This window comes from Mustelus asterias, chromosome 20, assembly GCF_964213995.1.
Source record: "Mustelus asterias chromosome 20, sMusAst1.hap1.1, whole genome shotgun sequence".
NCBI classification, from domain to species: Eukaryota; Metazoa; Chordata; class Chondrichthyes; order Carcharhiniformes; family Triakidae; genus Mustelus; species Mustelus asterias.
In genome coordinates this window covers 41,199,602-41,218,044 of record NC_135820.1, presented here as the reverse complement: position 1 = coordinate 41,218,044, position 18,443 = coordinate 41,199,602, and the positions used below count along the sequence as shown (strand labels likewise).

Sequence of the window (18,443 nt, the reverse complement as noted above, 5' to 3'; positions counted from 1 at the left end):
TACTGTGGAAATCCGCTGTTTGTCACACTCCGGCGCCTATTCGCCTACACTGAGGAAGAATTTAGCATGGCCAATGCACCTAACCAGCATGCCTTTCGGACTGTGGGGGGAAACCGGAGCACCCAGAGGAAACCCACGCAGACACGGAGAATGTGCGGATTCCGCATAGACAGTGACCCAAGCTGGGAATCGAACCCACGTCTCTGGCGCTGTGAGGCAGTGGTGCTAACCACTGTGCCATTGTGCCGCCCCAATTCATGCACTGCTTCTCTGTTGTCAGACTGTTTGTCCAACACCCAGTTCTGAAGATGCATTTTCTCCTGGTAAACATTGGGAAGCCAGAAACAATTATTGTTGGTCCCTGTTACAAGCTCCATACTCATTCCATCTCCTTCTCTCCATCACAAAGACCCCATATTTTCCTCCCTATAATTGACCTCATCCCATGCCTCAGTCCATCAGGGGCTGAAGCCCTGATGCACGTCATTATCAGCTTTAAACTCAACTAATTTGGGGTTGTCCAGGCGCAATTAATAAAAGAATGTGTAATTCTCATTATAGGTGACACCAACAAAATCTTCTTCCAAGTCGGAGGTCGACTCACAACAGGCATCAGATGACAAGGTAAACCTCGTATTATTGTTTCCCCTTCGTTTGTACCACATACCATTGTTAGGTGAGCAGCTGAGGAGCAAAAGCATAATGAGGAAAATGAAGAAGATCAAAGGCAAAAGAGCTCAGTCCCTTTTTGCCCATACTGTCCATGGAAAGCTGACTTAAGTGCAAAGCCAGTAACCAAAACCCTGTTCCCCATTCCCAGACAGTCTCTCACTTTATCTTTCCTCTGTCGCTATCATCATGCCTTTTTGGCTGTAACACAAAAATAAAAACCACCAAAAAAAACATTTCAAACCAAATTTATAAATGAAAACCTGCCATATTGTTCCCAAATATAAGTCAATCACCCTTTTGCATTTGGCGCCCATCTTCCATGTAGCACTATCTCTGCTCGTCCAGCTATGTGCTGCTATCCCAGAGGTTGCAGCATGGCTGCTGACTTTCAGTAAAGGAGATAGCTGATAGTTTCGGAGGATGTAGCTTCAGAAAGCACAGCCGTGCACTGCACCATCTCAGAATGGGTGATAGTAGACTCAGCTAGTAAGGCAACAGTAAGAGCACTCGCAGCATTTGCAGTGATAGGAGAACGAGAGAGGGGACAGTCACTTTTTGCTCAATGGAGCAACTGTCACTCCTCCTGGGTAACGTCTCAGTAATCCTGGTACTCTGTTGGAGAAGAGATTGCTGTGACACCCTGAAATGCTCTTGCAATCTACGGCTCTGGTGATAGCAGCCTGGGCTTGCATAACAGCAACCTAAGCTACTGCCGCACTTGGACATTGGGCGTTGCACTTGTGCTGCAATGGAAGCTGCGACAACAGGCATCGGATGCTGCATCATGGGTCCATACAGGTATTGATGGAGTTGGCCACCACTTCCATGCAAAACATGCCGGACTCCAAGCTCTGTACAAAGCTGAGGAGATTTTCTCTGTCTCAGAGCATCCTGAGTCTCTGGAGCTCACTTCCTCTGAAGGTATTGGAAGCAGATTCTTTGGACATTTGTAAGGCAGAACTAGATAGATTCCTGAGTGACAAGCGAGTGAAAGGGTATCAGGGTAGGCAGGAATGTGGGATTGCAGTTACAGTCAGATCAGCCATGAGCCTATTGAATGGCGGAGCAGGCTCAAGGTGCTGAGGGGCCCCCTTCTGCTCCTAATTCGCATGTTCCTATGCCTTTTATCCATGTGCCTGGATGTCCTCACGCCCCCCCTGAGAAAACAGGACAACTCTCCAACTCCAAGGGTTGCAACAGAGAATTCGGAGGCAGGTTTTGCTATTCCTCACTGAGGACAGATTCACTTTCAGCACAATTACAGTGCACTTCCATAGCGCACCTCCCTTTTCAGAGGGGTAGTCTGGCTTTAGGCATTACAGGGCTTGTCAGAATTAGCTGTGCCAGGAAATTGCTATTTTGATTCAGGCAGTCAGTGCACATAAGATTAGCACTAACTTTCCACAAAAATCATTGTAATATAAAGATTGTATGAAGTTGTGTGCTGACTGCATTTCAATCAATGAACAAGGGTTCATTGTACATTGCCATCCCTACACTTATATGAGAGGCTATCCAATTTAACAACCCCATCACCATGAATTTAAAAGTTAGTAAGTGGTTAATTTTTACAGTTTATTAAAAATAAGTCAATGTGCAACAAAGATGGGATTGATTTTGCTGACTGTTCAGGCATGTTGATTTGGACAAATAAATACTGCTAGCATCACACTGAAGATATTCCATGGCAATGAGGGAGTTTTCAAGATTATTAACCATACATAACTGGGTGGGAATTTAGAAATAACACCAGGAAATGCTACCAACACTCAGCAAGCCAAGCAGCATATAGAATCCTGACAGTGCAGAAGAGGCTATTTGGCCCATTGAATCTGCACTGACTCTTCTAAAGAATGCAGACGCTACGACAACGGATGAATGAACACCGCTCGACAATCACCAGGCAAGACTGTTCTCTTCCTGTGGGGGAGCACTTCAGCAGTCACGGGCATTCAGCCTTGGATCTTCAGGTAAGCGTTCTCCAAGGCGGCCTTCACGACACACGACAGCGCAGAGTCGCTGAGCAGAAACTGATAGCCAAGTTCCGCACACATGAGGACAGCCTAAACCGGGATGTTGGATTTATGTCACATTATCAGTAACCCCCACAGCTTGCCTCCTGGACTTGCACAATTTCACCAGCTGTTCTGTCTGGAGACAATACACATCTCTTTAACCTGTGTTGAATGCTCCCTCCACCACATTGTCTGTACATTTAAGACCTGGCTGGCTGTAGAGATTTGCATTCTAATCAGTATTCTGTAATTTGATTTCTGTGTCTGTGCCCTGTTTGAGAACAGATATCCACTCCATCTGACGAAGGAGCTCTGCTCCGAAAGCTTATGGTATTTGCTACCAAATAAACCTGTTGGACTTTAACCTGGTGTTGTGAGACTTCTTACTCTTCTAAAGAACACCCTACCTAGGCCCTGACCCTGTAGCCCTACACATTGATCATGGCCAATCCAACTAATCTCCACACCTTGGACTAATTGCAACTTAGCATAGCCAATCTACCTAACCCAGGAGAACTTTGGATATATACAGAGAGAGAAAGAGAGGGTGGAATTCTCCAGCCTCCCCTGTGGTAGGTTTTCCATGCTTTACAAAACAATGGCCAAAACAGATGATTGTACAATAACTCAGGATAGAAATCAAAAACTTGAGGCTTCTGCTAAAAGTGGTTGTTTGTTACAGAGTTACTTTTTCATCACTTTGCCATGAATTATTTCCATTTAAAAATAAAAATCTGGAATAAAATGTCTAAAGACGACCATGAAATCATTGCTGATTGTTGTAAAAACCCATCTGGCTCACTGTTGTCTTTTAAGGAAGGAAATCTGCCATCTTTACCTAGTGTGGTCTACATGTGACTCCAGATACACAGCAATGTGGCTGACTCTTCACTGCCCCCTCAAGGGCAATTAGGGATGGGCAATAAGTGCTGGCCCAGCCAGCAACAGCCACATCCCATGAACGAATTTTAAAAAGTTTAAAGCTTTCATTATCAGGACTAACACATCAGTAGGTCATGCCTAGTTTAGTTAGCATTATCCATGGGAATGTTGGCAGTATATGGACATTAGTCTGTGATGCCGACACAGCTAAAACAGAAGCAGAATGGTGATGTTTGGTGATTGAAGGTATCTTAAGGGGGATTTGATTTTATCAGTCAGCTCAGTTTGGAGGTCAATCGCAGTGACAAGTGTGATAATGAAAAACGAGTGCATTTTGTTTTGTTAGAAAAAAGTAAATGGTGAACACAAAGAAGCAGCAGCTAAATCCCACAAATTCGAACAAAAAGCAGCAGAACAGGAGATATCCAAGACAAATGGTGCAGATTCCTCTGATAAAGCAAAACTAGAAAAGTCACCAACACAAAGTCCGTTTGGAAAGCTCTTTAAACAAAAGGTCAGTAATTTCATTACTTTAAACATACTTTTAATGATAACCCTCAGCTATTACTATGATCTCCTATATTGTAATTTGTACATATATATGTTACTGTCCTGAAGTACCAAATGAAACAACTCACTTACATACTTAATTCCAATTTCCTGATGCAATCCCATATGCATGTAGCAGCCTAACTACTTGAATCCAAGTTTTCATTATCGATACCTTTAACAAATGGCAAACTAAAAGCCAAGCCCATTTACTAACCACAATACATACAAACAGATTAACTACACAGGTAGAAAAAGCTGTCAATCAGAAACCCAGCAAATGACCGCCACTAAAATTTTACACTTCAAAACAAAAGTAATTATAGTAATAACATCAGATTTTTTGAAATTATAGGGTTAGGTGGTAGACACCAGTGTTGTAGTCCTATCGCTGAATCATACTCCTTTCAAACGCGGCTTCCCAGCTGGGACTACCTCTTATGAATTACCCTTTATGTGTAGTGGTAGTTCAAGTTAGGTCAAAATGTTGCACATGCCTCAAGAACACTGGCACAAATAAATCTGATAAAGGTGAGGATCTTATTAAACTCACATGAATATTATCAAGGAGGTCTTGTGATCGAGTACCTACAGTGCAGAAGGAGGCCATTTGGCCTCCCTATCCCGTAACTCCACCTATTTACCATGCTAGTCTCCCTGACATTAAGGGGCAATTTAGCATAGCCAGTCTACCTAACCCGCACATCTTTGGACTGTGGGAAGAAACCGGAGCACCTGGAGGAAACCCACGTAGACAAGGGGAGAACGTGCAAACTCCACACAGACAGTCACCTGAGGCCAGAATTAAACCTGGGTCCCTGGCACTGTGATGCAGCAGTGCTAATCACTGTGCCACCGTGCTGCTGGTGACACAGTGGTAACGTCCCTACCTCTGAGCCAGAAGCTCCACGTTTGAGTCCCACTGCAGGACTTGATGGCCAAGAAAGGTTCATTCATAACCCAGCCAAACAGGTTGATTGTCAACCTGTAAATCCTTCCAACACATCAAGGGCTGACAATAAGAGCGGGAGAGACTCCTGGTCAGCCATGCTTGATACGGAGTGGTGACCCTAAAGTTACAAGACAGATTAGCAACCTGTTCCAGGAATTACAAGCAAAAACTGCCTTAGCACTTAGTGCGGGAAGAGAATTGGAATATTATCAAAATTCACTTCCTTTTACAAAGACATGACAAGAAGTTTAAGTGTAATTGTTGATGAACAAAATTTTAAGTATGTGTTGAATATTCAGTCTTGCATGTGGCTGTCCTATTTCTACTCAGTTGCAGACCTAAGTGGGATTCAGAAAGATCCCTGTTCTGTGGCAGAGACCATTGCGCATTGCTCAATGCCATTGCACCTCCCAGATACAAAGGCATTAAATTACTTCTACATTTAACAACATAAAATCTCCTTTAATGATCAATTCATTTTGCTCTCTTCTTTCTTCATTCAGACCATCAAGGAAGTGCCACAGGTTAGTGAAAATAAGCAGGTGAGTTAATTATATACTGTAAATTCTGTGATCCCCTGAAGGCAGCCGAGAGACTCAGTCATAGGAAACTTGTGTCAAAGATGAGACCAGTTACTACAATTCCAATGCCATAAGCTGCACTCCATTCAAAGGAATTATTTCCTGTAAGCGCTGAATTTACTCTTTTGTGCTGTACTATAATTGTATTAAACCCATCATGGTAGAGACCGTTGTGAATGTTAGTGTAATGGCAGAATTTATATCACGTTAAGTACCATTTTTCCTCTAATTTTCCCTTTGGGAGACCACGGCCGGAATATTAACTCCATTCATGTCAGCTGGATTTTCCCATCCCGCTGCAGTGAACAGAGATTTGGGTGGGTGCCAAATTCTCCGACCTCGCTGCAGCGGAAGTGTGACTGTAAACTTTCATGGATGGGTTTCCTGACAATGCTTAATTGTCTTTGAGAAGGTGGTGGTGAGCTGCCTGCTTAACCACAGCAGTCCACGTGGTGTAGGTGCACCCACAGTGCTGTTAGGGAGGGAGTTCCAGGATTTTTGATAGTGAAGGAACAGCGATATATTTCCAAGTCAGAATGGTGAGTGACTTGGAGGGGAACTTGCAAGAGGTGGTGTTCCCGTGCATCTGCTGTCCATGTCCATCAAGGTGGTAGAAGTCATGGGTTTGGTGAGTTGCTGCAGTGCATCTTATACATGGTACACAATGCTGCCGTTGTGTATTGATGGTGAAGGGTGTGAATCTTTAAGGTGGTGGATAGGGTGCCAATTAAGTGGACTGCTTTTAGAAGAAACTTAGAAGCCCTACAGCACAGAAAGAGGCCATTCGGCCCATCGAGTCGGCACCGACCACAATCCCACCCAGGCCCTACCCCCAAATCCCTCCATATTTACCCACTAATCCCTCTAACCTACGCATCCCAGGACACTAAGGGCAATTTTGGCATGGCCAATCAACCTAACCCGCACATCTTTGGACTGTGGGAGGAAACCGGAGCACCCGAAGGAAACCCACGCAGACACGAGGAGAATGTGCAAACTCCACACAGACAGTGACCCAAGGGCGGGAATCGAACCCAGGTCCCTGGAGCTGTGAAGCAGCAGTGCTAACCACTGTGCTACCATGCCGCCCACTGTGCTACCACTTTGCCCTGGATAGTTGGTGTCAAGCTTCTTGAGTGTTGTTTGAGCCACACTCATCCAGGCAAGGTGAGAGTATTCCATCGCATGGTGGCACAGTGGTTAGCACTGCTGCCTCACAGCGCCAGGGACCCAGGTTCAATTCCGGCCTTGGGTCACTGTCTGTGTGGAGTTTGCACATTCTCCCCGTGTCTGTGTGGTTTTCCTCAGGGTGCTCCGGTATCCTCCCACAGTCCAAAGATGTGCAGGTTAGGTTGATTGGCCATGCAAAATTGACCCTAGTGTCAGGTGGATTAGCAGGGTAAATATGTGGGGTTACGGGAATAGGGCCTGGATGGGATTGTGGTCGGTACAGACTCGATGGGCCGAATGGTCTCCTTCCGTACTGTAGGGATTCTATGCTTCTCCTGACTTGTATCTTGTAGATGGTGGACAGGTTTTGGGGAGTCAGGAAGTGACTTATGATGCGTACTTACTGTAGAAGCTTAGCTCAAAAGTATTCCATTATGGATCCAGGATTGAGTAACACTACTGCCCTATTATTGCCTGTGCGTACTGTGCATGTAGACAGTGCTGCATATTGAACTCTGTATGTAATTGTCATTTTACCATGAACTATATTTATTATCCAGGTTGAACAAGAAACCAGTACATCAGATCCAAAATCTGAAAAAGGAACGTCCCAGCCACAAAGACAAATGTCAAAACAGGAAATTAAAAGTCTTGAATCTGCACAGAAAGTAGAGTCTGAAGAAGAGGAAGTTAAACCAGCCAAAAAGGGCTTCCTGAATTTCTTCAAACAGATGGTAAATAAATAGATGCATCTTTATTAACATATTTCCTCCAAGACTGAGATAGTGGGATGAATTTTAACCCAAAAAACAGACACGTTGGGTCGGCCTGAAAAACCTGCTTCCTGACCTAAACTGACCTTCAAACCACCCATTTCTAATCTTCACTGAGGACAGCAAGTGGGCAAGCAGTCAACCTAACTCAAGGAAGCGGGCTGTAACTTTACACAGGATAACGAGGGTCCATTCTCATTCAGGTGATTGACTTTAACTGCAGTGGACAGGGTTTTCCAAATGGCCGTGAGGCTGCCAGCTCATCAAGACGAGGTCTTGATGGATTCAAGAGTTAAATGCCTTCGTACTTACCTCCTGGATCCAGTTACCTGCCTGAACAGCCCAATCGAGCACTCTGTCAAACGGTTTTCCCCCCCCCCCGAGGTCTCGATGCATCACATTGCCTCTAGTTTCAACCCAACCAGATCCCCAATTACCACCACCAACCCCGCCAACTCCCCCCCCTCCATGCCCCACTCCACACCACCGACCAGAGGCATATGATTCGTATGAAGGTCTGGCACGTAATGTGGGACTGAGTACAGGGAAGTCATGACCTGCACCTAGGGGTAACTATAGTGTTGGTCAGAACAGTGTGTAGAAGAAAGCATGGAGACAACTTAGACCTTTACAGTATAGTTTCTAGTAGTTAATAAATAATTACTTTTGAATCGCCTAAGACTACGAATACCTTAATAAAACCTACCGAACTACGCCCAACACCTTACAACAGATTCAGTCCCTCCACGGCATTATGAATTGGTGAATGGTGTGGATTGTGGATGTGATGAGAAAAACACCAGGATCATTTTGTATGGTCACTGACAGAGCACTGACTGGAAATGATTTTGAAGAGTTGATGCTGGTGTTACCCAATGGCTGGACAATAGTCACGTACTGTTGAGGATGGCATCATGTAGGACAGGTCCGATAGTATGTTTCCTCAAGAGGCACACTCAGTAACCTGGAAATGATGATGACCAACATTTAACCAATGAGGCTGGGAAGGTGACCCAATGGAACTGTCCAGCCTCTAATTGGTGGATTTTGATATCGTATATTTTTTTTATTCATTCGTGGGACATGGGCTTCGCTGGCTGGCCAGCATTTATTGCCCATCCCTAGTTGCCCTTGAATTGAGTGGCTTGCCAGGCCATTTGAAAGGGCAGTTGAGTGTCAACCACATTGCTGTGGCTCTGGAGTCACATATAGGCCAGACCAGGTAAGGATGGCAGATTTAGCTTCCGTAAAGGACATGAGTGAACTAGATGGGTTTTGCCAACTATCGACAATGGTTTCATAGTCATCAGTAGGTTCTTAATTCCAGATTTTTTTTTATTGAATTCAAATTCCACCATCTGTGGTGGCGGAGTTCGAACCCAGGTCCCCAGAACATTAGCTGAGTTCCTGGATTAATAGTCTAGTGATAATACCACTGGGCCATTGCCTCCCCATCTTTGAATAATACCCAGATTGACTGCCAATTGCCCGCAAATGAACAAACGTTTCATCAGGTTGGGCGGGCCATAGCCGTGAAAACACTGTGACCTTCAAAATAGCAAGCCTCAGAGCATCCAGTACGGGAGCACGAGCAGATATGCTGATATCCAATACAAAACCAGCTCTAGAAGAGCGCCTGCTGCAGATGACATTTTGGAGTCAGAGTGGCACCTATAGCAGCGAAAAACCAGCTGCTTTGCATCTGAATTTTGCAATCACTTTCTTTAACTGTGGTTGCCAGATTACATTAGCAGTGGAAACTGGCCTCCTTTTGAAACAGAGCAACAACACACATTTAGAGGCACATATTCATTGACAATGCTGACAAAGAAATGGGATGTTAATAATAGAACCATAGAACTTTACAGTATATAAGGACTCCATTCAACCTATTGTGACGGCTCTTTGCAAGAGCAATCTGAAACTAATCCCACTGCCCTGCTCTCCCCCTAGCCATATATCTTTCATGCTTTCAAATGCTCATTCATTCTTTCCAGAAGAGATGCAGCAGTCTCTGCATCAACTATTCTGTATTTCAATCGCTAGGTTTTTTTTGTTCTTTCCCTCCTTCAGCATCTTTGCATATTGGTTTTATACTCGGCCTTTTTTTTCTTCCCGAAGTGCATTACCTCATGCTTCTTCACGTTACATTGTATGTGCCATCTGTCTCCCAAATCTGCCCACCTGTTTATTTATCCTCAATGTTTGCAGAAATTCTCACTGTTGTGTCAGCAGTAAATTTGAAATTTGCCCTCCCTTTTCCAAATTAATTGTATTGACCAAAACCAAAAGTGCACTCAGCTCTGAACCCTGAAGTTAACCATTCCTATTTAGAAATGAAACACTTGCACGCCAAAACATTTAATGCTTCCCAGTGCTTCTGCTTGCATTCAGGAAGCTTTTGCGGAATTGCAACGATTATCTAAATAACAAAATGCTGAAAAATGTATTTTTTGAAAATTTATAGAGTTACGAATAAAGGTCTTTGCATCTGCTGTATACTTTTTAAAATAATGCATTTAGTGGTGCCAGTCATCAGAGAACATTCTGCTTTTTACAAACACTGATTGTTAGAAACAGCATGTATTAACTGAAAATGTGATGGTTGTAGGCAGTAATCAGTTACAGATATCCACTGTTACTTCATTAGAAACACTCGTGAGTCGTGACCTTAGTAGAATGTAGTTAGCGTTGTTTAGGATCACATCAAATGCCATGTGGCACAAATTAAGTAATGTTCCAATATAGACCAGAAATGTGTATCATTGATGTAGGCACGCTTGTTATTAATCCAGCATGTAACAGGCACAATTCTAATACGACAACGCAAAGGACATAATTTTATACTAAGCCAATAATGAACTATATAACAAAAATTGCAATGGGACGAGGAAACATTAAATATAGATTAATTTGAGTTGGAACTTTGCCTCTGGCATTCTCCCAAAGCCTTTCTGAAAAAAACCTATGCAAATAGATATTGTCAGTGATACCAGCACTCGATCATGACCCTCACTGAAAGGTATAAAAATGGACATCACAGAGGAGTTAAAGAAAGGAGCAGATTTGCTATGTTGCCTTCCAAATTAGAATAACTGAACAGCACTCATCATTAAGATTGACAAATGACACATAAGCACTTGAGATAATACCAATAAATAACCCCTAACCACTTCCCGGCAGGAAGAAAAATTGAGAAAACGTTTACATGCAGAAATGAAAGTTTATTGTTAAAGTTAAAAGCCATTTAGTAATTCAGTAAATTGCTTGGAAAAATGATTAAGAGAAGTACTAAGAAAGTGCTCTCATCTGGTTTGATCCTTTTTTGTGAAAATACGTGTCGACATGTCTTTACAAAGTTGGCTGTAAGATTGGCGGGCATTGTATCATCATCATCTCTTTTTATCGATTGATTGTAAAATTAGGTGGAATCAATCAAGACCTTGAAACAAATATGTAGACCTCAGTCTCCAGCTTCTGAGGTTTGCCAACACGTGATTTCCATCAGTTTAAATCAAATAATGGGCTGGTAATCACAGAAACAAAAAAAAAACCACGGGTAAATTAGAACGGAAAAAAACAAAACGGCAAATGCTGAAAATCTGGATTAAGAACATAAAATTCTGATGACTTCATGAAAACAAAATGTCATATCCTGTCTTTGATCTTTTTAGATGCAATATGAATGTCTGCAATTTCTACATTTGTTTTTTATTTTTCTTGAAAGATCTGCTTTGTTCAATTCTTTATTAAATCCTCTTTTATCTGTAGTTTGTGATAAAACTCACGCAATTTCCAGAAGCTCTTTCATTTCAACAAATATTACAAAATATCCTCATGGGAAGAAGGTAAAAGTGTGATGAACACTGGAAGTAACTGTTCTTAACAGAAACAAGAGCAATGGACTAGCAGCAGAAAAAGCACCTGTAACAAGTGAGATGTGTTGGCTGCTGCTGTTACTGATCCTGAACTTATTGATGTAGTTGAGACGTACATCGAATAAATAAAGAAACTGAATGCATATCTCGTTTAAAAGTCAATCCCATATTTATCATTAAGTAATGACAGATTGTATTTGTGATTGCAGTCCGTCAAAGAGGATGAGAAACATGCTGATTCTGCTAAAGGTTCTGAAGGAAAGGTAAGTGCCTTTATAATTTGCCATAATGTGCAGGACACAGATTTAATACATTACTGGTGGATGTCCCATAGAATCCCTACAGTGCAGAAGAAGGCCATTCGGCCTATCGAGTCTGCACCGACCACAATCCCACCCAGGCCCTATTCCCGCAACCCCACCTAAATACCCTGCTAATCCCTCTGACACTAGGGTCAATTTAGCATGGCCAATCAACCTAACCAGCACATCTTTGGACTGTGGGAGGAAACCGGAGCACCCGGAGGAAACTCACACAGACACGGGGAGAGTGTGCAAACTCCACACAGACAGTGACCCAAGGCCGGAATTGAACCTGGCGCTGTGAGGCAGCAGTTCTAACCACTGTGCCACCGTGCTGTCCCATGGATTTTGGAGGAAAGGTGTTGCCCTCAATGCACTCGTGACATTCTGGGTACAGATACAGAGATCTGCACCTTCTCCAACTTGTGAAGCTCCACCCAGTGGTAGAAGTGTGAAGGCAGTCAGCAGTAACGCGTTGCAGTTCTTTCCTCAAAGAGAGAATGAGCTACAGTGGCAAGCTGCCAAAGGCAGTCAGGATAGATTTTTTCTTTAAAAGCTATGGCAGGAAAATCATTTTAGAGAGTGTTCAGAGGAAACGCGAAGCACCGGAGAGTGAAAAATAGGTCCCAGAACATGGTGGCAGAACAGGGCTGACCTCAGAGAAAGTGTTCAGAAAAGTTTCAATAGTCATTTACTTGCTACTCGATCTTCTTTGAAACCACACAGGGGGATTAAGACAAATGGGATCTTCAATAGAAGTAGCATTACTGGGTTGTGGGACAATAGGACCAAAGTTGACAGATGTAACTCAGTCCTCCTTTCAAAGCCACACATCCTGTCCTGGTTTTTAAATCTCCATTATACATTCCTATGTCCACACTTCAGCTTTAGGATGATATAATTACAGTGCAGCAAGTTTATTATAGCCAGTTCCCATCATAAATGCTGATTATATAAAGATGATAGTGAGTTTTTATTTTATTTCTGGGATGTGGGTGACATGGGCAGAGCCACACTTATTGTCTACTCCTATTTATGATGCATAGTAAAAATTGTATTGCCAGTTTATACTGCACATTGTGCTGTCACTCCTTATCATACAGTGCACTGTCACTCCTTATTACACAGCTGCACTGTGTGCTTCTTCCATGTTTCCCTTGAGATTAGCCCCCAGACGTGGCACAGTGGTTAGCACTGCTGCCTCACAGCACCAGGGACCCGGGTTCAATTCCTGGTTTGGGTCACTGTCTGTGTGGAATTTGCACGTTCTCCCTGTGTCTGCGTGGGTTTCCTCCGGGTGTTCCGGTTTCCTCCCTCAGGCCAAAGATGTGTGGGTCAGGTGGATTGGCCATGCTAAATTCTCCTTCAGTGTACTGGAACAGGCGCCGGAGTGTAGCGATTAGGGGATTTTCACAGTAACTTCATTGCAGTGTGAATGTAAGCCTACCTGTGACTAATAAATAAAGGCAACCGCCCTCCCCCCACCATGCCAAACAGGGCGCCACAGTGGTCAGGAACCCGGGCTCAATTCTGGCCTTGGATGACTGTCTGTGTGGAGTCTGCACATTCTCCCCGTGTCTGCATGGGTTTCCTCCCACACCCCAAAGATGTGTGGGTTAGGTGGATGGTGATTCATAGAATTCCTGCAGTGCAGAAGGAGGCCATTCGGCCCATCACGCTTGCACTGACCATAATCCCACCCAGGCCCAATTCCCACAATCCCACATATTTACCTGCTAATCCTCCTGACACTAGGGTCAATTTAGCATGGCCAATCAACCTAATCCGCACATCTTTGGACTGTGGTAAGAAACCAGAGCACCCGGAGGAAACCCACGCAGACACGGGGAGAATGTGGAAACTCCACACAGTCACCCGAGGCCGGAATTGAGCCCAGGTCCCTGACACTGTGAGGCAGCAGTGCTAACTACAGTGCCACCGTGCTTGTGTGGGGTTATGGGGATAGGGCGGGGGAGAAGGCCTGGGTAAAATATTCTGTCAGACAGTGCAGACTTGATGGGCTGAATGACCTCCTTCTGCACTGTAGAGATTCTATGATCCACTAAGATAGATAGGAGAGATTTGAGACAAAACAGAAAATGCTGGAAAATCTCAGCAGGTCTGACAGCATCTGTGGGGAATAATAGAGCCAATGTTTCAAGTCTGGATGATCCTTCATCAGAGCCCAGAGGAGAAATCTGAGTTTTGGGAGGGAGCGCAGCAGTTAAACTGTTAAATGTGCAGCACATGGCTCCAAGCCACAGTGCACACACTCATTGTCATTTGATGGTGCAAATGTAGAGACATCCAAATACCCTGTCAGGAAGGGGAGTCTATTATATTAACTTATTTAAGAGACCTTGCAGTATAATTAGGATTTAAAGCTCACTGCTGCCGAACAGATCTCCTGGAGGTCAGGAACCTTTGAAGTGAAAGGGAGGCAGGAGCTGCAGTTCCAGAGGTTAAACACTCTTTCCTGCACTCCTTGTTGAGAAAACCTTCGTCATCCTCTTCCCCCACCCCCACAGAATGTGGCCTCAGTGCACTCCATCATCTCCCTCTCTTTCCTGCGCCATGAAATCCAACTTTCCACTCCCACATCCCAAGCACCAACACAGCTCTGCTGGCTGACCTTCCCAACAGCCCCCAGCATGGTTGACCAGTCCAAACTCCTAAGGTCATGACTGACCTTCCGAACCACCCCCTCCCTCCCACCCTGCCATGGCTGACCTTCCCAACTGTCCCTGCCCTGGCTGACCTTCCCAACCACCCCCTTGCCATGGCTGACCTACCACTTCCCTCACTGTGATGGCTGACCTTCCATTTCTCTCACTGTGATGGCTGACCTTCCACTTCCCTCACTGTGATGGCTGACCTTCCACTTCCCTCACTAACCAACCCAACCCTCCCTGCCATGGCTGACCTTTCAATTCCCTCACTGTGATGGCTGACCTTCCCAACCCTCTCTGTTTTGACTGCCAATCTCCCCATCCTTCACTGTAATGGACAACTCTCCCTCCTCCCCTTGTCTTGAGAGTCACCCTTCACCATCTCTCACTGTAATCGATGATCCTCCTTCTTCCTCCTCCCAACATGATAGCTGACCTTCCCCCATCCTTCACCGTGATCAATGACCCTCCCTCCTCCTCCCCTTGCCATGATGACTGACCTTCTCTGTACCTCACTGTGATAGGTGACCTTCCCTCCTCCTCCCCATGCCATGATGGCTGACCTTACCATCCCATCCCACCACAATAGTAGATATTTCCATCATGACGACTAACCCCTGATTGTCAGGACCACGTACAAGGGTTTTCAGCTGCAGCCTCCTACCTCTGCTTTGAATTCTCCCCTCCTGCCCAAGCTGTCCATTTGACCGGCTGCTGAGAAAAAAGCATATTTTTAATATGATAATGTGGTCTGTCATCGGACCTCTGTGTTCTTGGCCTTGGTGGGCACATCAGCTGAGTGCAATCCTCCCCACACCCTTGCAGCCACTCCATAAATATCAGAGCTGTTGTATTTGTACATGATTATATTTCATGGAATTGACAAAACAAACACAAAATGTGTACTGCTGCGAGCATCTGCTTGGCAATGGATCTGCCACATTAATCTGTTCCACTATACTTTGATATATTTCCAGTGTCTACAGCAGGTGAAAGTTATTTACTGTGTGATGTGGATTTGTGTTTCCAGAATGTGTGCCTAGAGGTTGCCTGGTTATGAAGAGCTGTCATCAGCCTAATTTCGAAGCATGGCTTGATATTGTAAAACACTGACGTATTTGAAAAGTTAATGTCCTGGATTAGTTTCATTCTCATTTATTTTTTCAAAGTATTTGAGAAATGTTTTTGTTCTCATTCTCTGAAAATTGTATTAATTGAGCTAATCATAGACCCTTCCTTGCCCTTTTTAAAGATAACATAGATATAGACCGGAATTCTCCGGCCATTCACGCCAGCGGGATTCTCCGGTCCCACCGATAGCGCAGCCCCACCGTGTGATGTACACGGACTTTCAAAAGACATTTGATAAAGTGCCACACAACAGACTAATGAGAAAATTTAAAGCTCATAGAATAAAAGGCAATGTGGATACAAAATTAGCTGAGTAATAGAAAAGAGAGTAATGGTCAATGGATATTTTTCGAGCTGGAGGAAGGTTTGTAGTGGAGCTCCCAAGGAATTAATCTGAGGCCCTTGCTTTTCCTGATATATGTTATACATAAAAATGATCTCGATCTTGGTGTGCAGGGGATAATGTCAAAGTTTGCAAATGACACAAAACTTGGAAGCATTGTAAACTGTGAAGAGGACAGTGTAGAACTTCAAAAGGATGTAGACAAAGTAAAGTTTATTTATTAGTCACAAGTAGGCTTACTTTAACACTGCAATGAAGTTACTGTGAAAACCCCCTAGTCGCCACACTCCGGCACCTGTTCAGGTACCCTGAGGGAGAATTTAGCATGGCCAATGCACCTAACCAGCACATCTTTCAGACTGTGGGAGGAAACCGGACCACCCGGAGGAAACCGACGCAGACACAGAGAATGCGCAAACTCCGTACAAGTTGGTAGAGTGATAGGTGGCAGATCAAGTTCAATGCGGAGAAGCGTGAGGTGATGTATTTTCGTCGGAGGAATATGAAGATTATGAATATGAAATTCAAGGTACAATTCTTAAGGGGGTGCAAGAGCAAAGGGACTTGGGTATATGTGTGCATTGATCATTGAGGGTCAGGATAGGTGAAGGGAGCAGTTAAAGCATATCGTGTACTGGGCTTTATTAATAGGGGCATAGAGTACAAGAGGAAGGGGGTTATTCTGAACTTTTATAAGATGGTAGTTAAACTTCAGTTGGAGTATTGTGTACAGTTCCACACTATAGGAAGGATGTGAGCGCATTGGAGGATTGCACAAGAGGTTTATAATTGCTTCCAGAAATTTCACATATGAGGATAGATTGGAGATTTTGCGATTGTTCTCCTTGGAAAGAAGAAGGCCGAGAGGAGATCTGATAGAATCATGAGGCAGAGTAGACAGAGAAACTGCTGCTGCTCATGAAACAATCAAGAATGAGAGGGCACAGATTTAAAGTGATTTGTGTGAAAAACAAATATGATGCAAGAATTTATTTTTTCCACACAGCAAGTGGTTGGGTTCTGGAATGCACTGCCTGGAAGTATGGTGGAGACAGGTTCAATCAAGACATTCAAGAGGGCATCAGATGATTATTTGAATAGAAACAATGTGCAGGGGTATGGGGAAAAGGCAAGAAAATGGCACTAAGCCATGATGTTTGTTTGGAGAGCAGGTGCAGACCGGATGGGCCAAATGGCCTCCTTCTGCACCATAACAATTCTGTAATAGTTCATAAAGCCTGTATGTAATGTAACCATACAGGTTAGGAGGCCTCATGTTTGATTCCTTGTCTCTGTAGAGTTAACTGAGATCAGTAGGGCAGATGTAGAGCCTCAGCTCACAGAACTGGGGAGGAGAAATCCGATCAGGACTTGAGTTCCCAATTGCTGTTTTAATAATGTCCACTGGAAGGTTGCAAGTGTGTATATATATATATATGCACATTCAGGTTTCAGCTGGACAGGACCATGCTCAACCTTAATGATGGTCAGAGGATCTGTTCAGGCTCGCGTGGTCACTGAGACATGTATTGGAGAATTAGCAAAGGAAGTCCCAGCAAGGAATCAACACCTCAGGAAAGAAAGAAGGAGGAACATCTCTCCTATAAATTGTCAATTTCAAAAACTTTATAAAGTAGAATTACTGAAATAAAATTAACATCCTGAGGAACATTCCTAAATTCATGAAGATTCTTTGGGCGCAATTTTAACTCATTCGAAACCCCATTCACTTGTACAGAGCTAAAATCAATTGTATATTATAGAGCTGTAAGATCATTTTTCCAGTGTTGGTTGTAGTTAACATTTTAAGGAGGGTATACTAAGGAATAATCCAGGCCACAAATCTACCATGGTCCTTCCTTCAAGCACTCATAGAAAATTACACGGTCAATCTTTTTCTTAAATATATCTGAGTGTATTTGTTTCCCAACACAGAAGGCACCACATAATGTTTGCCACCCCGGTTAGAGAATTCATCTGTGTTTTTATTTAATTTACACTTGGCTCTGGGCATCCCTCATACTCATTGCTTTCAATGGAGAAATCAGAGATACTAAGAACCTTATAGGTTGAGCAGGGCTGGGGAATGGTAATACAAATGGATGCCAAAGAGAGAGCACAAATACTGCTTGCAATTATTTATTTTACATTTAAATAATGTAGTTAAATTGTGAGTATATTTGCCATATACACACGAGATGGTCATTTACCTGGAGCATAATCCTTAATGATTACTTATAAAACTTTATTTTTCTGCCATTTCAGTAACCACGAGAAATGTCTTGCATGACACCCTATTATTTGTATTTAACAGTTGTGGCTTTGTTTTCCGCAGTGAGGTCACTTTTCATCCATTGACTTTGCAGGCAGAAGATGCGTTGGCATGAATTTACTCTTTACATCATCGATACTAATATAAAGGACCTTTGTAGTTAATTCTGTGGCTGACGAAGCAACGGAGAGGTCATCTGTGTACATGTCACTCTTTATCTGTAGATGTTGCAGCTCCAGACTATGCTATTTTAT

General features: G+C 43.7%; 1 protein-coding gene across 4 annotated transcripts in view; it reads left to right on the top strand.

The window, feature by feature from the left end:
* bcas1 (brain enriched myelin associated protein 1) overlaps window positions 1-18,443 on the top strand; it is a 103,439-nt gene that overhangs the window by 73,385 nt on the left and 11,611 nt on the right. For all 4 annotated transcript variants that reach the window (XM_078236431.1, XM_078236429.1, XM_078236430.1 and 1 more), the window contains 5 exons: window positions 562-624; window positions 3,916-4,083; window positions 5,574-5,594; window positions 7,382-7,555; window positions 11,682-11,735. In XM_078236431.1, coding sequence (XP_078092557.1) covers window positions 562-624; window positions 3,916-4,083; window positions 5,574-5,594; window positions 7,382-7,555; window positions 11,682-11,735 — 480 coding nt within the window. The remainder of the gene's footprint in view (window positions 1-561; window positions 625-3,915; window positions 4,084-5,573; window positions 5,595-7,381; window positions 7,556-11,681; window positions 11,736-18,443) is intronic.